The 24,303-nt window shown below is 40.8% G+C and overlaps 1 protein-coding gene across 1 annotated transcript in view; it reads right to left on the reverse strand.

Moving 5' to 3' along the window:
* Window positions 1–2,294: 2,294 nt before the first annotated feature.
* Window positions 2,295–24,303, reverse strand: part of KLF13 (Kruppel like factor 13) — a 33,349-nt gene continuing 11,340 nt past the window's right edge. The window contains exon 2 of the mRNA XM_017835923.1: window positions 2,295–7,807. Within this exon, the coding sequence (XP_017691412.1) occupies window positions 7,515–7,807 (293 nt within the window). The 3' untranslated portion in view covers window positions 2,295–7,514. The remainder of the gene's footprint in view (window positions 7,808–24,303) is intronic.

Raw genomic sequence — 24,303 nt, forward strand, 5'->3', positions numbered from 1 at the left:
CTTCTTTCTTATTTTTCTATACTTATCTTCCCCCTGTTTACCTTCCCTTCCCCATTTATTGCACCTCTCCTCTACTCCTCACATTTTTTCACCTTATTCCTCTTTCTGTGCTGCCATAAACCCAAAACTCTCTTTGTGACAGCAGCACCATCTCTCCTGTCCTTCAGATGGGCTTTTTTTCCTCACTGGCGTTCTCCCATCTACCAGCCTGGCACTCTGCACCTTCCCTCTGGGACATGTCCCAGCCATACCTGGCAGCCTTGGGAAGAGCACTGGGGCTGGCTCTGAACAAGCCAGTCTGGAAGCCTTTGTGATGCAGTCATGGTGCTGCAGGCCCAGCCCTGCTGGGCAGTGCCCAGGCAGCATAAGGACCCAGTGATGCAGAGAAGAAACATCAGCTCAGCAGAAACCAGTGGCACCAGCATCCTGGAACCTCCCTCAGCCCAGCCCCTGGTGCCAACCCCTCTTTTTCCACTGAACATTTGCTGCAGCCAGTAGGAGCCAAAGATTAAATCTATTTCCTGCCTGTGCCAACCAGGTAGGACAGGTTGAGCCTTTCTTTACAATTATGATGAGGCAGCAATTACACTCTAAAGCTGTATTCTCTTGGTGAGGTAGAGCTATTACTAAGCTCAGTGTTTTGGTTTTGTTAGCAGACCTTTGGGCCTGTTCTTGCCTAAAACCCCCCTCAGGTTTTCTCAGGTCTCTTTTCTTCACTCTTATTTTTTTCGATGACTTGTTTAACGTAATCTTCTTCTCCGAGTTGCCTAAAGCACAAATCTGGCTCCCAAAGCCAGTGTTCAGTCCTGCTTCCCTCTTCCCTTCTTGCTGTTCAGATATCTGGGCATCCAGACTCCCTCCCTTTCCTGGTGCATGGATTGAGAAATATTAAAATAATCTCTCCCTTTATCCTCTTAGGTGTGCCAGCAGCACGTTGTAGCTGCCTAAACATATGTCTTGCCTGCTTGAGTGACTGCTTGACTTAGCTCTCCTCTGCTGCTCTTGGAAAAGATGCTGCAGCCTCTGGTCATCTTTGGAGGTGCGGCCTAACTTGCTCTGAAATTCTTTAGGACAGCCCACATGTATTCTGGTGCCGTGTAAGCCTTCCTAGTCAGGGGCTAGAAACACTTGTCTCACTGTCCTCACCTCATTTTTATTTCATTCTCCATTTCTCTCCCTTTTCTCTCTGTTTCTATTGACTGTATTTATATTTGTGTCACTTTACTGTCTTGCAGCTAACTAGCAAAGCGTGCCATGGGTGTGGTTCCTTGAAAAGCCAGGGCAATGAACTTTAAGGTGGATTACTTTGAAGACAGAAATGATAAACAGGTAAGGGAAAATAGGAAAATTGTAGCACTACTGTCACTCCTCTTCTGAATTGGTGGACTGCTGCCAAGTCAACGAACATTTCATGGCACATGCTGAGTCACAGGCAAGACAGAAACCCATGCATGCATTCAGGAACTGGAGGGAAGGTTTTGTGCAGGTGAGAATGTGTAAACACACGTTTCAGAGTGTGGGTGTCTGGGTGGGGAAGCACATAACAGTACAGTATCAAGGCAGCACAACGTCAACTGAAACCCCAATCCTTTGGGAAGGAATTGGTTCCCTTTTCATTCTCCCAGCAAATTTAGAAAACAGTCTTTGACTGCTCTTCTGTTATCAAACCCAAGGCAGATCTTTCATGTAGGACGACTTCTGAAGTGCTACTCTTTGGGGCCTATTTTCACAAAGAGTGCCTGGAAGTGTCACATACCCTGTATATCTAAGCAACTTCAGACTCATTCCTTCACATCTGCAAATGCCTCATGTTTTTGAGGAAGTCACTCACATCTGTGTTTCAATTCCCTCATCTTTAAAATCAGGAAAGAACATTTTGAGATCCTCGTGAGATTATATTGCTGCTGTTTTGTCAGGACATTGCCACTTGTGGAGATGATATCACAAATGTGCAAAAACTGGGCTTTGAAAAAAAAGGATGGCTGACTCTCTGACCTTCAAATCGTGCATATTAATCCCATAACCATCTTGTAAAGAAAAATACGGTATATACCAGCTTTGAGAAAGGAATTAAAAAATACTAGTTAAAGCAGAGAAGAGTACACAACGTACACAACAAACATCACAGAAGCTTTCTCTCAATGGTTAAAAAAAATCCCATTTTAAACAATAACACTGGATGAAATTTAAACAGAGATATCAAACAAGATATCAAGCATCAAATGAACAGCAGAAACATTAACAACTGATGGCTTTTAGCTGATACATAGAGAAAGAAATTAAGAGAAAACCAATATTTCATAGTTACAGTTTATTTTGGAAAATGTAAACGTCACTAACCATGCATACAAGTTAAGACAATATTTTACAGTTCTTAAGTTTCTTCCTTTTTCCTTTGTTTCCTTTTCCTGTTGTTGCATAGGACATTATCACAATATATAATCTATGCAGTACAAAATACATAAAAAGTTACAGCAGAGCAAGAATAGATGAACATATAACTGTACAACTGTAATACTTCAATGTAGTGACTTAGAGTTGAAAAATGAGCCATGGAAGCATTCATGTGCTGCTGGTGAAGCTGTACAAGTGAGGATGACAGCAGCAGCCTTGCAGTTCACCAAAGCTGGAAGAATCGATGTGAATACGTGCACACTCATGGCACACGTTCTCTGTCACCCATCCAGGCATGTGCTTGTGCAAAAGCACATGTGCTCCCACACACGTCCCCCAGAATGCACAACAGACACAAGCACTGCAGCTGTAACCAGAGATGAAACTCAACCACAAACCTCCAACAGGTTTAACCTTTCCAGATGCAATGGTATTTGGATCCAGAGATTTGGTTCAGACCCAGCACTACCTATAATGAACTGGATCCCTGGTTTTGCTCTGTAGATATCCCTTCATTATTCAGTGTGTAATACAGACACACTGCTGTGTATTTATGTGTACACACATACTATACAATATACACACATATATGCATTTATATATATGTGCATATGCTTATATAAATCTATACATATAAATATATATATATATATAAACATCTATACCAGTGAATGGGCTTTTGCATTCTATATTCTGGTTTATGGGATAAACAAGTATAATTTGGTTGCTTTCTTCTGCCTAAGGCTTTAGCTTTATCCCCAAAGGAGTTACAAATACACATGTTCATCAACCATTCACTGACACAGACTATGTTAGCACCCAATGCACAAACACATGGTGTGATGGAGTAAAAGAGCACCTGCAAGTTAGTTTCTAGGCATTACCTGATGAAATTAGTAAATCAAATGGCAATGAAAAAGCAAGATTTAAGCATGTAGAGCTGATTTTCCTTATTCTTCACAAACCATGTTCTCCAAAACAACAATGCACTTCACAAAGTACAAATTCTGTAGCTCATGACAAAGACCTGGATAAAGGCAGTTGTGAATGGGAATAGCTACAAACAGGTGAGCTCCTCACACGGCCTTTAATGCCCAGATGCATGAAACAGGGAAAGCACTGAACGTCTGCAGAGAGGGGACTGAGGTTTTCAAGGCTCTCAGCTACCATTATTGCAAGGGTTAATGCAATAGAGAAGAGGATACATACAGGAATTAGATGTTAACCATCAAACAGAGGCTTCTGATGACTTGTCATAAATATATAACTTTGTGGTTATGTAAACAGATAGTATGCATGTATCATAAAAGCAAGGAACAACTAATTTGCAGACATAAAAAATTCTCTCAGAATCTAGCTGCCAGGAGTATCCCAGGACTGCCTTCTAAGAAGCAAGATGAAAACTGAATTCATGTTGCCATTGGGCCTTTGCAGAGGATGAGGTTAATGGAAGGGGCGACTGAGTTTCTATCTCCAGGTGACTGGTGGTAGTGAAATGATGATTTTTAGCTTGCACCCATTTCCTGCAGCAAGGCAGTTCAGCTCAACTCTTCCAGCCAAAGCCAGAATTGTGGCTGGAGAAAAACAGACAAACTTTCAGGGCTTCCTTAATAATAATAAACCTGTTGTTGCAGTCTGAAATTAAAATTAAAAACCCCACACTGGCAGTGTTGCCGCTTGTGAGGACTCACCTCAGCAGGCTGCTGGGGCAACAGAGGAGGCAGGAGAGATGCACAACCCCTCCAGACACAGGACTGTGAGGAAACCTGCCCCTTGCCAGGGCACGACTGCCTGAGTGTGCCTGTTTGTTGCTATACCAGGACTGGTTTAGATTACACCACTGGGGCAAACAACAAGGGCAAAAACCTGAGGTTAGTTTGGATAAGCACCCAGATTTCAAAACACAATTTGAGCTGCTTTGACTTCTTCTATCTGCAAAACTCAGGAGGAACCATCATGAGAATGGAGTTTAATGACCTTGCTGGTCATTAGCCATTTCTAGCAGATGCTGGAAAACAACAAACACTCTTTTTTCATATGAAAATATTATGAGAAGTTCTGTTCACATTCAGTTTTGGAAACTACTAGTGGTTTGGAATTCATAATTTATCCTAAAACTATGATGTATTAAACATTTAATGGAGTTCTTTCAAACTCTAGCTGGGATTTTAAAACATGGTAACTTGACTGTCACCCTAACACACGCTGAGGAATTTACAACAAAGATGTAGGAAAAAAAGTTTTAACGACCAATTTCAGAGAATTTCCTGAAAGTGTAGCTGTGTTGGCTATATCCAGTCCCATACTCTTCTCATTAAATGAAAGGACTGAACTGGAAATTTGACTTTGAACCAATTTATTTTTTCCTGCTAAAACTTGGAGAATTAGTAGTAATATCTATGATGAATATATGTAAAATGTTAGTTTACTGTTAAAGATTGCATAGTTCTATGTCCCTCAGAACAGGTTGTTCCATAATCTTTATATTCTACAATCTCAGCACTAATAAAGCCTGGTGCAAATATTCCTTCTTCAGGCAGTTATTAAAACAACTTGTTTGGAATGCATCTGCTGAATTATTGAGCCCTAAATAAATGGACTGGAGCGGTTCCTCCTTTCCTGAAGATTAAATGATGCTCTTGTTGGAAAAGATGATGATATAACAAACTGAATTTGGAACACAAAGCCTGTAATTTTTGCTGATACTTCGTGCTCCTTCTGTTTTTGGTTGTTCCTCCTGCCCTCCATATCCCTGTATTAAGGTATAATGATATTGAGAAATGTGTTTATGACTTGTTTTGAAGTATGTGCACACAGCTGACCTGTAGAATTCCTTGAGCTAGATATCTTAAATGCCTCTTTACTAACTACAGCAGAAGAGCTCTTTCAGCAGTCACAGAAATGATTGGAATGTGAATTCCTGTTACCTGAATTGTATCAAGTTGTTAAAATTGTGTATCTCAGTAGATTTTAAAAAAACATAAAATAAGAACAGAGGAAATCTGTAGAGGCAAACAGACCTGGCTTTCCTCTAACTCACAGAGGTTCAGCAACCCATCATATAAACTCAACAATACTTGTCATCTTGCAAAAAACCCTAGCAATCCTCTTTTTCTGTGAAATGAAGCAGTAGAATTATGCCTCGCACGACTTCCAATCCAAAAGGGGAAATTGTGATTTTCCAAGAGGTGAAATCTGGAGAAAATGAATGTGAAAAAATACTGAAATATCTGCACTTTGTCTTTAAGTATTTATCTATACAACTAATAGAATGTGTAGTATCAGGAATAATGTAAGTATTATGGAAGTACCTATGAAACTACTTGGAAACCGACATTAGCCTCTCACAGTTAACATACAGTACAACAAAACCTTGCAAAATTGGATCAATGCAAAGCAGCAAGTAAGATACAGGTTCATTTGGAATCTGGGAGCATTCACTTCACATCAAATGACAGGTTTGGCATCGAGAGCTTCTTCTCACCATGCTACACTTAACTGCATTTATACCCTACAGTAAAAACAGGATCCCCCAAAATTCCAGAATCAAAAGGACCTGAAGTTACAATATGCACTATCAGACCAGACAAACACAGAAAGTGTATTTGCTGCCAGTGAGGTCTTCAGTACATCACAATGCTCCTGCACTTTTGCTTTCTACCATACAAAACATAAAAATCCACCTCCTTCTGCTCTATCTAGTGTCAAATATTTGAAAGTTATTGAAAAGTAGCCAATATTCCCTTTCTGTTATCAAACAGTTATTCAGAAATAAGAGCACCTTGCTTTATGCTGGTATGTGTATTTTTGAGAAACCTGTAGTAGTGCTGAGCTATAGTCACTTTAATTTAAAACTTAATGCATATTTTACTTTTCCAGTCAGAAGATATCTTATGATTTTCACTTCTTTCATCAGCAACCACAATTTTGATGCAACAGAATACAGAAACTATGTCTTAGCCAATTTGTTTTTCTAAGACACAGCTGTACAGCAGGTAAGTACCTTGAGAACAGTTTTGGTGGGCATTGGTTCAGTAATGCTATTTCCACAATTCATTAAAAAAAAAAAGAAGAGAGAGAAAGAAATAAAGAAAATTGTTCAAGTCAGTGTGGTTTGATTTGAATATTCTGTTGGTCCCATACTGAGCAGGCAGTGCAGATAGCTTAACAACTTGGAGAGTGTGATGACAGAAAGACTCCGAGACTCCAGGCCACCTTGCAAGAAAATGTTACCCAGTGTAAATATGTTTCTTCGTGATTTAGGTTACTTACTTTTAAGGCATCTTGTTTAAATGTTTTTCTCAGAATTTTATCTATCATGAAACAAACCAACAAACAAGTTTATCAACCTCCCAGAGATTTTTGCAATAGAAAGTTGGTTTTGGAGCATCTTCAGCATGAAGTGAAAAGATGGCTTGCCACCAAAAGCAGAGGGCAGCTTGAAGAAAGACAGGACTTCTGTTTAGACACTCCCCAACATAGGTATATAATGAGGAAAACAAACAATGGAAGAGTCTGGTACTACATTCCAGTATTGGTTTGGTTTCCGTATTGTTTGTTTGTTTTCCCAATGTGTGAAAGAACCTAACAAAATCTTCTGAGTGCAATTATATTTACAGAGTAAGGCCGTGGTTAGGGTGTGTCTTCATTGTAATTATTGTGTAACATAAATATCCATCCCTGAGAAAGGAGAAGGGGGACACAAATCCAACACAGTTCATTTGTAAGTGTATGTACGCTCATGTTGTGCAATCCCGTCTTATAAACTACTTTGACACCTGAGGTGAATTGTGGGGCTTTTTGCCTTTTTTTTTATTTTTTCTCATTTTCTTATAAAGAATAATGAAGAGGATCCATAAATGGTTGCAAAATATATGACATATTGAGACAGCAGGAGTCACTAAGTGTAACATGTAAGTTTGTCCGTCATGAGGTTAGCATAGCCACTCGTGTGGTCGGGTAAAGCAAATTTGACTAGAAATTGCAGTGGGAGGAAGCTATTTACTGATTTTTTAAAGAAGGGGGCGTAGGGGAGGGAAACAACAGTTTTCCAAAGGTGTGCAACACAAGCCGAAGTCCCCTGGGCGTCGGAGGCGCGGTGCCGTGGGCAGCGGGGCGGGCTACGGGGAGCTGGCGGGGCTCAGCGTGGGGCTGGAGGCGTCCGAGCGGCTGTGGTCACTGAGGGAGCCGGCCCTGGAGCCGCTGCCCGCCCGGCCCCGCAGCATTCCCGGCTGGAAGTTGGCGTGGCGCCGCGCGTGCTTCGTCAGGTGGTCGCTGCGCATGAAGCGCTTCTCGCACAGGGGGCAGCGGAACCGCTTCTCGCCCGTGTGGGTGCGGTGGTGCCGCGCCAGCTCGTCCGAGCGGGCGAACTTCTTCGTGCAGCCCGGCCAGCTGCACTCGAAGGGCCGCTCACCTGCGGGAGGCACACACGGCACGGTTAGAGCACAGCACGGACTCCGCCGGGCTTTGTACGCGCGGGGTAGAACAGAAAGGCTGGGAGCGAGGCAGAGCCACTACCTGGATGGGGAACGTGGTACCCTCTGCTGCTCTGGTATTCCAGTCCATCAAAAAGTACTGCCAATCCAGCTAGTGGTATACCTTATTTGATAACTGCATCTTCAGGGACGCTGGGCTCCTGATCCTTTCATGGATATCACATTTCAAATCTCTTGTGCTCTGTTGGACTTAACTTCATTACTTGATAATACCTGTACTGAGCTTTATAGTATATTCACTTATTCCTCCAAGCTGTCCCTATGTGTCTGACTCAATGCTGAAGTTCAGAAGGTTTGATGAAGTCTCCCTCTTCAGCTATTTACAAGCAATTTTGGTAAAAATGAAGATTGGCAATGTTGAGGCACTGATTTGAGGCTCCCACCTTGTTGTCCACAGCCACGCCTGTGTTTTCTGCATCTGCTACAAAGCGTTGTGATTTCTTGTGTTCCCTGCCTTATGCCTCCAGAAGGGAGGCAGGGAGCACTGTATTCCAACCAGGTAAATGTGTCACATTGAAAGGATCAGCTTCTGTCAACAGCTCACGTGAACCCCCTGACCTGTGACACTGTCAGACCCAGGACCAGTGAGCCCAAAGGAGCAGTGACCTGGTGACCTGATGCTGTTGTGAGCCCTCAGCCATGGAATCACCTCTCACAGGACAGATGCTGTGCAGGAGCTCTGCACGTGGGCACTGTGGGAGATGTGCAGCCTGAGAAGCTCTGCACATTGTTGTTGCGCAGATGGATATCTGGAATGTATTCCCAGCTTCACCACTGATGTGTTGCATAGCCTTGGGCACCTCACATTATCTGTTTCCATTCTTAGCTTCTCCATTTGATAAAAATGAAAACATTGAATCATGAAATGTGCTACTACTTCTGCATATTGCTTTGGTTCTTACTGTCACTGAGTCTGAACATCTCATATTCCTTATTTGTTACTCATCAAGAACATGTTATTCTTTTGTGAATACACAGAGAATTTTTCATAGTTATAATTTTAATAACTTCCTACTTGCACTAATCCTAATGTTTCTAATTCTGAATAGCCAGTTCAAGAGGCCTAGAGAGCTATATAAATTCTGTGGCAAAATAAGAAAGAAAAGTTCTCCCCACACTACACTAAATGGAAAATAAAGAAAGAAATTAGCCTTCTGGAGAAATTCAATGCACCTTAATCAAAACAGAGAGCAAAACTGACCCCAGCAAACCTTCAATCTAAGCAGCCAATACTCTGCTTTAAATTCACACATTTGGCTGTAATTCACACATTTATCTCCAGGATCTACTTAGGAGGCTCCTGCTCAGAAAAATAGTTTTATAAGTTCCTCTCCTCTCTGTTCATGATGCCTGCAAGATACTTCAGCCAAATCTCAAAGAGTGTCTCAATGAACAGTTAGGCAAGTCTTTTTTTAAATAGGATTTTGTTCAAGAATCTGGAGAAAGCAAGTGTTCCTGATGTTTCATTGATTACTTAGGAGAAAGATCAAGTCTCATTAGACCAGCTGTTCTTAAGCACCTTTGGTGGATTTCATTCCCCCTCCAACTACACTGCATCATGCAATGGTGTATCTGTGCAGGACCCAACGAGATCTGCAGATGGAGAACCATGAGCACCACCTCTAGTGCTCTGCAAAAGGCAGCAAAGACAAACAGAACCCTGAACTAAAGCCTAAGAAACGTAGGGCTCCACAAATGATTTTAAGAATACAACCACAACCAGCTGGTTTTGAAGGATATAGTCTTGTTGCTTAAAGTAACCTGTGCAAACCCATTCAGTGTCCTCCTTAGCCTTCTCCTGCAGGCCTTCCCTGCTGTTAGGGAGTGACCTCCCCCTCTGCTGATAGAAATGGAAAACATATATTTTGGCTGTTTTTCATATATCTTTTCTTAGATATGCTCCTGCCTGTGGTGGGACATGCCAAGTCATCCCTGTTGTGAAACCAGATTCACCAGTCTTCTCCCTGTGTTTTGGTCATACAACAGAGAAAATTCTATGAGGACTTTGGAACCTCTGGGAAGGGCAGTGAGACATGGTCTGAGAGGTGGAGGTGGATCTGGCCTGCAAAACTGGAGTTTCTCATCCCTCAGCTATGCCATCATTTTTTGGTAAGGCACTGGCTTTTGGATGTTTCTATTGCCTGAGTCCATTTTCTCTGTGTTTATTGGTGTTACAAATGGTGTCAGCAAATGTTCTTCCCTTGAAGAACTGTCCCATGAAATGACTGCTTGCAGACAAGAAAGGCAAAAGTTTTCATGCAGTGTTTTGCTTCTGCTGTTGAGAACACCATGAAGCACAAACAAAATGGTACCTTTTTTTTTTCAGTAGTTTGCATGGCATCAGCTGCTCTTGTCTACGATTCTATCATTGGGGAGCCAGCAGTAGGGACAACATTCCAGTTCCTCACAAGAGAGAGGTTCTGAAGGAGGATTGTGTAAGACCTGTGTTATCCAGCACTAACAGACAGGTAATGAAGGTATTGCACAACTTATCTCCCCTCTCTCCGCTGCACATCAGATCTGGATGAGAACATTCAGGTTCCTACTCACCCTCTGATTTGATATTAATGATGGTGGTGAGGATTTGGGTGCTGAGCCAAAAAATGTTGTCTGTCTTCCACTACATTTCTACTGTCCTCTGTCCTCCCCCTTCCTAGGGACTATTTTTCCCCTCAGTCTTCTCTAGTCTTGATTTGACATCTTCTTGGTAATTGTCTTTAAGTTTCTTGGTCAATGGTTTTCTACTAACAGCTGGCATCACTCTAGTAGTGGTGATAGCTCTCTAGAGTGTTTCCCAGCTTTGTTGAGGTTTAGCAATTCCTCTTCAAAGAAAAACTGTATTGTGAGGAAATGCTGGATGCCTTGTGTCAAGATATGAGAGTCATTATTGTTCAGAAAAAATTAATACACAGTCTGGAACAAAGTTGCTGTGGGGTATTAATTAAGACAAGACCAAGTTGCTGCTCCAAAACCACACATGGAAATTCACAGCCTGTCATCGTTCTCATCTCTCAAACAGAAGGGATGTGGTTTTCTGTGTAGGTAAGTTATATAAATGTCCTTTTACCAGCAGTAAAGCAATCAACAGAATGAGAGATTATATGACTTGATTGCCTAATCTTATTAAGGAACAGGCAGCCGCAGTACAACGTTCTTGCATAAGCAGCAGCCCATGGACATGTTGTGCTCAACAAAGAGCTCTCACCATTAAAATGGCTGCACAGAACACAATAAGGATTCATTCAGCTCCACTTAGGCAATGCCCAAGTCAGAGTTTTACCTTTGTACCCTGAGTGAAGAATGTGATCTTACAGATTAATGCAGAAATGTTATCAAATATCTTAGATGTGGCAGGAAACAATCATGTGAATGTGAATGTTGAGAGTGTTAATGCTGTGCCTTGGCAGCAGCAGTATCTTTGTGCATTATGAGCCTTACTAGCAAGTCTCAAAGAGTGGTAAGTCTCCAAAAGGTAAAGATGCTTGAAAAAAAATGAACCAAAAAGCAACTCAGGCTTCTTTACTCTTTGGAGAGGCAAGTGAGAGATGCCTTTAAGGCATTGGAATATTGTAAGGAAGGAATATTGTAAATTATTCTTTCACAATTTTAAATAGGTTTGGATTTCCATGTTCCAAATCCTACTAAACAGTAACCTTTCTAGCTCCTCTGCCAGAGCACGTGACACCACATAACTTGTGTTTAGAGCTACACAAGCTGATGGGAAGACATCACATTTGAGAATTGAATTCAGCTGATCTTAACCGAAAATTACACAAGCAAGAACATTTTTGGCTTTTTCCTGAACTCCACCCAGTCCAAAAAAAAGAAGTGTGTAAAGCTACATTAAGAAACTTGCAGTGCTCAGTGAGTGAAAGTACGTGAGCTGTGCAGGTGCACTGAGTTCTGAATTCGTTCCAGAGGCACAGATCTGGCTGCTCGTGCTGCTCATATTGTCTGGCAGAGCTGACTGCCAAGGGAAACATGGAATTGCCTGGGCTATAGAAACAGAATTAAAAAAAGGCACTTCTCTCTTGCTGGAAGGGATTCAGAAGTATCTAGAGCCAGCCTGGCCTTTATAAAGGCCCTTTGTATTATTCTATATTTGTCAATCATTATATATATTGAGGCAACTGTATGTAGATATGGGAAACAAAAACTACAGAGACTGTGGAACCAGATCTGATGTCTACTGAACTTGATTGGTACTGTACTTTTAGTGCACATGTAGTTTTAAGGACTCCTTTCCTATGTATGTGACACTGCTGTACAGACCTGGAGTCATCTCCTTCCTGCTTCACCAGTTCATCTCTATGATATCCAGCATTTGAGTGTCATTTAAAAACAGATACCAAGTACTGTGTAGGCCTGAGCATACTTTAAAAATAACCTGCTACTGACTGAAATGCCCAAGCAGTTTAAGACAACTGTGACACCAACCATTTTCTGAACTACAATGCAAGGATTAGGCACTTGTGTCTGAACAGTCTGAAGTGTGATATCTGCTGCCCTACAGATCAGTGTACTAGCAAGTCAAACCACATACCGGGGGCTATTTTTTCAATTTAACTCATGTAATAACCCTGCACATTATGTTAAGCTCTTCCAGCATATGCCAAGGACATGCAATACCAAAGAAATTTGTATACTGGGAATTCCACAAGTGCCTGCAAAACCAGAAACAGTAAGCCAGAAACAATTTTCTGTGATCTTTAATCTGTTCTGCTGCTTCACAGAACAGCATTGTATGTTGTTATAAAAACACACTAGAAACCTGAACATGCCACTGTGTGCTATTCTTACATTTCTACATTTTCATATATGTAATTAAGAGTATATTTGGAAACATGGATCAGCAGGCTGGGTGGGGAGGATGAGGGCCAGACAGTTAAACAGAGATGTGACAGAAGCAGCCTTCCTCCAGGAGAGGAAATGCTATCCTGGGAAAGAACATTCAGCCAAGCAGACTATGCTTCTTGAGCGTGGATGTTATTAAAAAAAAAAAAAAAAAAAGAGAAAAGGTCATCATTCAATAGCACTGATACATATTTATGAATATTTTAGTTTCTGTTATTCTCTTTGTTTATAAAGAAACCCGTTTGCATGGCCAAAAACCAAGTCCTTAACCTTTTCGGTGCAAGAAAGAGTAATGCATAGCTTTGATGTTGCTTTGATGTTAGACAAATGGTGGTTTCTTTAGTAAGTATTTAAAAAAGGATCAAAAAATTCCAAAGCCTCACAATTCCTAATTCCTATCAAATGAAACTAGTTAGTTTTAAATTAATGATTTTGGGAGTGATATAACCAAGTAAGGCAAATGCAGTAGTATTTTACATCTGCTGTTGTGTCTGTACAACAGCTTTTGGGTATCTTGTTCACACCCATCTAACAGAGGCAGCAAAGTCAGCAACATTAAGCTTCACTAGTCCTGGGGAAATTAGGATGTTTTAGTAATGCTCTCAGTGAAAAGAAAAGTTAGAGGGTGAATTTGACTGTCACTAGACACTGGAAACCCCTGATGGGAGTGTGGTAAGAATGTCCCAATCCAATAAAAGCTCCAGTTGGAGTTCCCATGTTACCAGACCCTGGGACACACAAGGACCTGGGTTGCATTAGGACCTGCTGACAGAAGCAGGCAAGTTCTGCTAATTCCATTATCTGTCAGTGACCTTTTTTTAGGAACTGGAGTTCTCAGAATTCCAGCAGGGACAGAGCCAGGCATATACAACCTCACTTCAAAGTGTGCACATCTTTATTTTGATCATAACAAATTCAGTCATTAACCTAATAAATTATTGGATCATTGTTTTCTATGTGCATAGGAAACTACTCCCAAGCAGGAGCTGCAACAGCTACCATAGTATCCACTATTTAAATGCTTGGTTTATTTTCTGTACCTTAACATTTTCATTGACTTATTTAGACATGTATGAATATTTCTTGAAAGAGGCAAGTTTACATTTTAAGTGTTTACATCTGTGTTACTGTTTGCTCTGGAAGTCCTGTATTGCTCCATGTGGGAGCACAGCTCACAGCACATGACTGATCTGTTAAACCTCAGCTGACTAGAACACCTCAAACAGCAAATGCTGAGCACACATGTTCAGGTACTACAATGATAATGGCTGCAAAGCAGAGAAATGTCAGTAGTGAAAAATTCCTCCCCAGTCAGATCTGCCCCAAACCAAAATAGCTCCTCTCCTCTGTTCCATGCAGATATCTGGTCCTCTTACAAATACTAGCACTCACTCTCACCAGAATGGAAACAATCTTTTTTTCTTCTTTTTTTTTTTTTTTTAAAACAGATTACATTCTATCAGTTATATTCTAGGCTCTTATTTCAAACTTGTTCAATAATGGCAGAAAACTCAGTTTACACTAATTTTAACTACTTAACTGCATTTTTATCAGCCACATTTGCTTCTCTTTTGTCAAAGCAGAATCATTCTAACATAATCCATTGTCTAAAATACACATTCCATGGCTTTACTGAATATCTTTTTAAACAGGGATGCCCAGGCTGAACTGCTCTGTGTGAGGTTCTATAGCTTGGCATTTTTTATATATCCATGTTTTTTATTCTGCATCTTTGCACAGTGAATTAAGAATCATCTGAAATTTGAACCTGTTAGCTTTACCAAGTCATTTTCTGCCTACCATGTTAGTTCCTGATTGACTCCTGCTTAGTTCTTGCTTTCTCTCTGCTGCAGGGCACCCCTGTGTGTTCAGTAAATTAAGCCCTGTGTTCCACTCCCAACCCAAACCTAGTTCTCGACCACTTCACACACCCAGTAAGTAGCTGGAAGTTATGTTCCAGGATCTGGAAAATAAATCTTACAGCAAATTGGCTTTAAAATGAAATGGGCATAAATTTAATAAAAAGAAATATTGCTACATACTTTGCTAAGGTTTAGAATGAAAGAGTGAAATAAAGGCTAAAACGATGTGGATAACTTTTTTCATGCTCAGTTGAAAAATTAAAAAAACTTTGAACTGCAGAAGAATTTAGCAAACAAAGAAGCCCACAGTAATTTTATTTTTAGTTGACCAAAATGTTTTACTTCTTTTGGTATGTTTTTTTATAACACTATTTTAATTCCTTTAGCTTTGGGGACAGTTTTCAAGACAATGATGACGTTAATCTGATCTGAAGTAATGAAACACACTAGCACAATTTTTCTGAAATCAAAAAAGTCAGTCTAAACTGTTTTCTGACTACTTGTCAGGGAACAACTGTTCATCAGAAAGTGTAGTTTCTATAGTTCCTGCTAGTAAAGAAATGCAAAGTTTTTAATATTCTTCATTACCATTTCTTGGCAGCTTTCCCTCCATGAAGATTAAATGCCTCACATTTTTACTAAGTGACTAACTGGAGATCTGATCTTTTAAGGGAACAATTTCATTTGTATTTTCAACTTCCACTGAACTCCCTGTGTTTATAAGCACAAGGGAATTCCAAAGACAGCTAACAAGGGGCTAAACAGCCAAGGGTAAGGACCATGAAAGTCTGTCCTCTACTTCACAGAGAAATCTTGGAATAGATTTTAGATCTATGCTGAAAATGTGACTATGCCTTCTGGCATTGCAGTAGGACCCAGGGAGACTGAGGTGATTCCCTACAACATGTTAAGGACAAGAAACATTTTCCAGTGTTATGCTAAGCTGCTTTCATTTCCTTGTAGTTTTGTCCTCCTGAGTAATTTTGCAAATTGTTGGTGAGTGATGCAGCCCTTCAAAACACTGTCTGTTTTGAGTTCTCCTAACAGTACTAAGATGCACTAACGTGCCATGCACTGCCATGGCAAAGAAGCAACCAACCCAAAGTCCATGCCAGAAAGACCAAGCATATTTTCAAAACATGTATTTTTATCATCTTCTCTGCACTGGTATCAAGTGTTAAGAGTTCCACGGATACATAGTGCATTCTGTTTGGTTTTCTTCTTTCTAGCTGTGTTTACACCATAGTCTTTCTCTGCTAGAGAGAACTTCAAAACACAGGTAATCCTGCTGGGCAATTGAGAAATTAAATTCTTTCTCATCAACTGAAGATCATAAAAAAGTCACTAAAATCCCGTTAGGATTTCCAGTTTGAAATTCACATCTGTATCTGTAGACCTGAGCACTGAGAGTCTGATGCTCCTTTGTTTTACTGCACTCTTGTACTCAGAGACATAATGTTTGTCCTCACTAATACTGGGATTTCCCTGTGCAGTTTGTCCCTTCCTGCTTTTACAAGTTTATGGTTTAGCTCTTCTCCCTTCCTTACATCCCCCCCCCCGTCTTATGTGTTCCTTTCTCTTTGAAACTATAGAAAATCAGCTGCTCTAGGCCGGGGGTTTGTGAAGCTCTGAAGTCACAAACTACATGAAAACAGAGCTGGGTGGGTAGCTGGGGGGGTGGGTGGGGTAAGTGAGTGTGTTAAATATGTTCAAGAGTTTTTGTCTTGAAGCTCAACCAGATTAAAAATCATGAAGGTGAGTTTAGCCTTCAAGATTCCTTCCTTTTATGATGGGGCCTGGATATATGGACACAAATGTTTGAAATACATCCTCTCTCTAGAAGTAACAGGAGTATTTAAAGCTACTTTAGGAAAGAGGCTGATTGAATTGATCCAAAGGCACTTTTATAACTTTCTGCATAATTAATTAACCTAGTCATGTGCTCACCACTTCAGCATGCATGTGTGCATCTCATGGCTCGATTTGACACATCAGTAGAATCCAGTGCAGTAGAAAAGCCAGCAGAAAGACAACTGTGAAGCTAAAGGCTGAGAAAGGGAGAGCAAGCATACAGAGATCTGTGTAATGTCTAAAACACTCCTATGGCTTAGGGATTCCTCATCATTCTTCTAACCAAGGGTCACAGGCTGCCTGGAGCTGCTAGCAAAATGATGGGAGTTCACTTAGTGAAGGGAGGTGAGGGCATCCTTGGTTTTGCTGCCCTCCCCAGCCTCCCATCACAACACTGCTGGGAGCCATGATGAGATGGTGAAGAAGCAATATTCTTGTTAGTATCTAAGGCACTGAAATTTAGCAAAACAGCTCCAAATTCTTAGCAAAGTGTTCCCGGGGGAGTTACTGATCGTATCCAAATGCAGTAATAGCAGGTCCTTTTGGATGTCAGTTCTCATTGGTACTGGGGGTGTTCATGTAAGGTAAGGAAGAGATGCACACGTATGTTTTCTCCTCACAGAAGTATCTCATTACCCACATCTCCCAGGGCAGGTAAAGTTTTCTTTGCATGACTAGAAAAAGCAATGCACAACTTTGTGACAGCAACTGCATTACTGCTGTTACTGCATTACAACTTCCAGATGGCCTTGTCAAAGTCAACATAAATAGTATTTCTCTTGACCTTTTTCTGTCATATTTGCTGTAGTTTTGCTATGTGACTGCACTAATAGCAAGTACACTTCAAAAGCACTACAGCAATACCTCTTAGTCTGTAAAGCTGTGAGTAACCAAAACTTCAGTTGTCTCTTACAAAGGTAAATGGTAATTTGCACAATTGTACGAGATGGTGTTTACAATGTATCCAATTTCAAAGATAAGGTAGAAGTCTCCTTATAGTTCTATATGGATTTATCATTGTTATCTAATGCTGCTCTTTGGAGATTTTGTCTTAAGTCTGAAGCCTAAAGTTCACTGTTTTACTCTCTTTCCCAGAAGTTCTGACACCGGACCAAAATGGAGACCCCCCCATACAAGAAAAGAGAGATATGTGAGCCCTTACATACCCATGAGGCTGGAAACCTCCCCTGCCTGGCAGGGACAACTTCTACATCTAGGGGAGTGTGCAGACTGGAATGGGCCCTGTCTGCCCCACAGGGATAACTCCTATCGATCCTGCTTCCATTAAGTGCAGTGCCTTTGTTTACATGGATTTTTGCAACATCCTGTTATAAAAGCAGCATTTTTTCACTCTCTTGCTGGAACCTATGGGTAAATAATGCTCTTTTACTGAATACCAATGACAGGCCTAACTTAAAAATGAAAGGCAACAGCCTCAGTGTCAAAGAGCTTATGCTCTAAAACAATACAAACTAAATGTTGGGTTTTCTCTCAGACTTAAGCACCTGCAGTTGCTGTATGTAATTTCTGCTCAGTAAGCCTAAAACTCTTCCTGGGTCTCATTATCTCAGAGGCATTAAATCCTAGACCAGTTCTCAGTAAAACAGCTCAAATTCACTAATTTAAAAGAGCAGCAACTTTCACTTGATTTTGTCTCTCCTGTGGCTTGTTCCAAGAATGGAGATCAATAGCTGACCCTTTGCCTTTGCACTTAAATTCCAGATAATTAAATTGTGTTCTGCTGAAATGATGAAGTGATGAATTCTGGGGAGAGGAAGATGCGTCTTGGCTTTGTGTCATTTGCAAACCACACTGAAGTATCACACTTTGCAAAGAGGGGAACTCTGAGGCTTAGTACAGTAGCCCTTTAATGACTGTATTTCTCTAGTTTGCTCTAGTCACATCTATGAATGTAATAAAGAAGGATGATTATTAAAACATCTATTGTGAGTAGAAAATAAACACTGTAAATAGAACCTCTGAACACAGCTGGGTATTACTGAATGACAAAACTAAAAGATGAGGGAATTTTTTCCTTTTCCATTGGTCAATTATACTTTTAAACAAATATACTTGAAAAGAACACTGGAGTTGAAACACCGAAAAATCTATGTGCTAATCAGAAAATCTGACCCATTGCATCATCCCAGCAAAGGAATTTCTGCCTAGAATTCTTGCCTTGAGCCAAAACCTTGTTGTTTAAGGGGCTCTTTTCATTCCTTACATACGGAGATTGTCTTCAGCATAGGCCAGAGAAGTCTGGCCTCTTAAAACATAACAGAGACTAACATCCATGAAGGTATGTGGGATTTTTTTCTTTTTCTGTCATGTTGGAGAGCCAATTCAAACCTTTTAAGTGGCAAAGGACTAGAGGAGGGTTCTCCAAATGTATATAATAATAAGCACAGTGTTTTTATCAAATGAGTCCAGTTAAAACTTTCAAGTAATAATGTGGACCTTGATGAATATACTTGCTGGACTGAGGTCTGTTTAGCCATCTGCAGTCTCATGTCCCTCCTGTTGCAACATGCTAACATGCTGATTTGTTGTCTGCTACAAGCTGATGATTTCGGCTGCAGCACTCACCCTCTGTTAGAGCAAATAAAGTGATTAATGACAATGTTATGCAGACAGCAACTGAAGCCAAAAAACAAACTCCTCAGACTTGATTCTTTCTCCTCCAGGAGGAAAAACATCTTACTTATAGCTGAAACAATGGACCCAAAGGCATCTACAGGGAACATGTAGTTAAGGTACCAACAGAAACACGAGGTTTCCATTACAAACTGCTGTCTGGATCTTTCCTGTGCTACCTCAGAATTGCTCTGCAAACTCAGAACAGCTCCAGATCTGACATCTAAGTGTCAGCAGCTCCATGGGAGCTCTAGAGCGGTATCCTCCTTGGCAACCTGGCCTTCTTCAGCTCACTCCTTACAGTGGAAAAAAAGGTTACAGGCTCTGTAGGAGAGTTCTCCCTCTTCTCCCAGTCTGTGCTACCTCTTTGTGAAACCCGGGGTTATGTCCCAGCAGAGCTCACGGGCTGCCAAACTGTCAGTCCCATGGTGTGCTCATCACACAGAGAAATTAGACATGTAGCACAATTAACCGGTAGGTCAAATGGCAGAAAACAAAAATGCCACGTGGTGATTTCTTAAAGTCGTAACTTTTTTTGGCAATTCTCTTGTGAACAATCCCCACAGATAACTGTGCTCCTTTCTTCATCAATTTGATGACCTTTCTTCCCTCAGCTTTCAGTGTGGGACACAGATTATTCCTTGCTTGTCTAAAAATGCACCGGTCTTCTCTCCAAAAAAACACTGTTACCTAGTCCTTGCTGGAAAATTTAGTTAGCTTTCTTGGATGGTCTGAAATTTTAATCTGAGACAGGGACTTAAAAATTAGATCAAACCTAAAAACTTGAATCTGAACATGCTTGTATTGCAACAATGTTTGAAATCAAACTGAAACATCATAAACCATCCCTGTCTGTACCATGACCACAGAAACGACTTCTGTAGATGTTTAGGCTGCTTTCAATGGAAGTCGACCTCACAAATTATTTTTTGTGGTGGCTTTCAGAAACTTTGCATGGTAATACTCCTGATCTCTGTTTCAACTGTAATGTTTTAAGTGGGAGAGCAATTAAATAGGTAATGACAAATTATATTAATCTGGTGTGAACTGCGGATGAATTCATGCTGAAATCACGCCACTTTGGCTCTGTGAGTTCTGCCCCAGCACTTGTGTGAATAACTGCAAAGGAGGAATCATGACCCTATGAATCAGTTTTTTCTGTTGACATATCAACCATTCTTTTATTATTCTATTCTACTAAAAACAGAACAGTGCTTGTAAAAGCAAAGCCTATCAAATTAATGAAAGGTTGTCCCGCTATGCAAAATAACAGACTAAAGGATTATTCATCTAAACGGAGACCTGTACTTTATTTATCTGAATTCTGGAAGACGTTGAATGTCATCTGCCTCCAACTGAAGTGCACAGACCTTGCAGGTAAGTTATGACATTTTATGTGCACAGCATCTCCCAGGATCTGGGGACAGGATGAGATTTCACTTTGCTAGAAGCCAAGCAAACAGAAGTTAGTAAAGTTGTCTTTGGCTCTAACTGTGAAATGTCTCTTTGTGAACTTTTGAACTGTTTCATCAACAACCTCACAGTAACACAGCGTGCATGAAACACGGAACTTCAGCATTTATAAGTACAGCTAAAGCAGTAAAGCTGAGTGAAAAATCTGATACTGAGAGTTTATTGCAACTGTATGAAAGAGAGAGGGAGTGGGAATTTCCTGTTATTTTATTCCCATTCTGGATGGATTGTTTGCCAGAGAGCAAGGTGGTGTTGAAGTGGTTTATGAGCAGCATCTGCCAATGACCATGTTAAGCATCCAGCTTGAGGGAACAGGCAGCTCTGGAAAGTAGTTTTATGGGCTGATAATCAAACAGTAAATCTGTTGATTGACACCAGGCAGCTACCCTTCAAGGTATGCATAACCCCACAGCATACACCTCAAATTCTCCTGCCCAGATTGTAAAGCCACACTTCCTGTTTAAACTGGGCTTCAGGTTTTGGTTTTAATAAAGGAATCAGATTCTGCGATAACAGTTGTGCTTATATTCTAATGTGCTCACTTTTAAAAGAGGTCAAATTTTTTTAGAAAAGACAACAGTTGCAGTTCAACATTCAACCTTTTGCAAGTCTCATATTCTGACAATACCTTCCCTGTTTATTTTGCATCTCCTGATCTATCAGTCTCCTTCAACCACAGCTGTGTGAAAAGGAAAAAAGAACACCAGCTACCTGCTCCTTTCTAGTTTCATCTTTTTTCAGCCTTTCTCATATGTTAATTCTTTAAAACTACAAATGTTTGTAAGTACATACACATCTAGGCCTCATTCTCATATAGAAGCAGAAAATAAATAAGAGAAGGTTTTCAACACTTATCACTGATTGTCTCTTAATTTTGACTTCCTTAATGCTTTAATCACCAGAGTGAACTCGTAGGGCTGTACACTCAAGCTTTTGAAAAATCAGGCTCCTACCCAATGTCTCAAGATGTTTCTGAAAGCATGTGTTACCACCTTGGCCGTATTTTATTCAAAATAGAAATAAATTGTCAGTAATGAGATGTTGCAATGCGATTCCCTTAGCATTCCTTCTGAGATAGACCTGCCACTTCTCTCTAAGCCTGCAAGGCTTCAGGAATGCCCAGGTCCCTTCCCAGGTCCCAGGTCCCATCCTGTGACAGAAGACAGGCTGTTTTATTAGCCTGCAATGGAGGAGCATTGCTGCTACAGCCCCATTTCTCTGAGCACGAACGCCCGGTGTACCACCCCCTCAGCTCAGCTCTGCTCCAGGGAGCTCCACGTGCTCTGCCTGTGCTCCCCAGCTGGGTGTGACACAGCACAGGCCATGGCCAGGGCTGGGAAGGGACGAAGGAAGCCGGTGGTGGAGGATACGAGTCACGAGCCTGTTATCTGAGTGTGACTCTGGATGTGGAACAGGACCAAAAAGATCTTACAGAGAACACACATATTTCAAAGACAGCTTTGTCAAGGGCATCTTGGTACATATAATGTATACAGCTCAAAAATAGAGAGGTGTTCTCAAGCAACTATCTCACCATGTACTCGCATACAGAAATCAACTGGATTCCTTTCTTCAAAAGAAAATAATACTTTCACTACTTTCCTTTTCAAAGTAGTATTGAAAGGAACACCTTTACTACGTTGAAATTTCCTAAAAGGTACATATATACATCATGGCCTCTTTAGCAACTCTGTCTTCCCTTGCATGCTGCAGCCATGTCTTCACTGTTTGCCTTTACAGAGCAGTCTAGCATTAAACCCAGTTATGCCTCACTGCAGAATGTGGCTTGTACATAGGAATTGTGCTAGAAGGGCTGCCCAGCAGACACCATTTTCTCTCTACATACTTTAAAAGCCTGTTGACATGTAAACCATTCCACTGTGTGATTCTTTAGCCGAGATTCTGAATTCTACAGGTCATACATGTCAGGTAAAAATGCAAACGTAATAAAAATGTAAATAAAAATGCAATGCTGCAAAGGTAGATATGTTGTAATAGCAAGATGTCTACTACTTCCCAAAACATAAATTACTAGTGCCTCAGGACATTCCTTCCTGCTCTGCTACAATTCTTCATTTAAGAACATTTAACTCCAGGCAAGGAGAGGAAACCTGCTGGCTTTTTGAAGTGGAGCACCTGTTCCCTATGTTTGCAGGAAATAGGTTGACCATACTTGGCTTGCCTGAAGTAGAGGGGTTAATGAAATACTCTGTAAAATACAGGATTTTACTGTGGCCAAAGATTTTTCAGGAGAAGCTTTCTGTTATGGAAAAGTTCTGTGAAATACAGTAAGAAATGCACTATTAGTGTGAAATTCTAGAAGATATCACTGCCATGTAAGTCTGCAGGCTAGCTCCAAAACCCAATATACAGGGTATAATTTTTACTTTGAGAAAGATCACACAAGTTCCCTGCTGTTCTTCCATTTGGACTCTTGGTCAATCTACTCCTAAATCTGAGAACCATAAAATGATTTGAACCTGACTTCCTCAGCTCCTGCTGAGCCCAGCTCTGGAAGCCATGAGGGGTCTTGGGCTGGGATTCAGGAACTGCAGAAGGAAGAACTACAAGGTTCATACCTTGAGTAATCAGGAGGTTCTGTTACAACAGACTGACTGTAAATAAACCCAGAGAAAACAGGAATTGCAACTTCATAAGTTGTGTTGTATCCTGACAGCGTTAGGCGATTGAGATGATGCAGCTACTGCTGTTTCAGCTTAACAGTGCCAAATGGGACAGCTTATTATTCCTACCAAAAGACACGAGGCACAAAGTATTTTGTACTTGATTTTCAATCAACATTTGGAACTTGTTTCTACTTTTTTTTGAAAATAAGTTTTTACAGCTCAATTTTAGGATTTGTGAATAATGGACAAGTAGGAGAAAAGCTAAATCTTGGGAATAATGCTACATCATTACACTGCACATAAACTGGTATACATTTAGCATTTTTTGCAGAAGATACATAAGCTCAGCACTGTAAAGCTGTATACCCCGTGCTGTCCCCATGCTCATTGATGCACACTGAAAATCACCTTTTCAGTATAACCCCTTCATTCTACAACTCAAGGCTGTAAATGCTGTTAGGAGAATAAATTTACCACTCTGCATGAGGCAGCTAGGGCATAATCCCATGACTTAACACAGGAGAAGGAACTGGATACAAGGAATGCTCACACAAAAAGTAACACAGAAGCCGAAGTGTTAGAGTTGATTATTCACTGACTACTGTTGTGTCACTGGAGTTCTGTACAGATGGGAAGGAGCTTTGTTTCATAATCAGAAGAGTCAGACACAAGATTGGCCTAGGAACTGAGGACTGTTTGTGTATTTTTTTAAAATGAGATATTAAAATACCCAAAAGTGGTTTGATTTTCAAGTGAAATACAGTTGTGCAGTGAAAGTTACTGTTGTTCCTACTGTGTTTGTCCTTGGAACAGCAAGGAATGAACTCAAATGGAAAGTGTGTCAGAACATACGGGGAATACAGGGACCTTGCAGTGCACCCACGAGGATGGTACAGCCTCTTTACAACCATTTGGTTGAGAAGACAGTTATGTGATCACTTGGCCTTCTTTGCAAATGAGAGTGGAGCTCAGTTCCTCCCCTGCATTCAAAGAACAAAAACTATCAAATATATCAATCACATCACTTCCTTGCCTTTCTGTAAGAAAGTCATCGAAACGTCCAAGAAAGCAATTTGGGTGCCAACACCAGAGAAACGTGGCTTCTGCTAAGTG

This window comes from Lepidothrix coronata, unplaced genomic scaffold (genome assembly GCF_001604755.1).
Source record: "Lepidothrix coronata isolate B3197 unplaced genomic scaffold, Lepidothrix_coronata-1.0 Scaffold266, whole genome shotgun sequence".
Taxonomy (NCBI): Eukaryota; Metazoa; Chordata; class Aves; order Passeriformes; family Pipridae; genus Lepidothrix; species Lepidothrix coronata.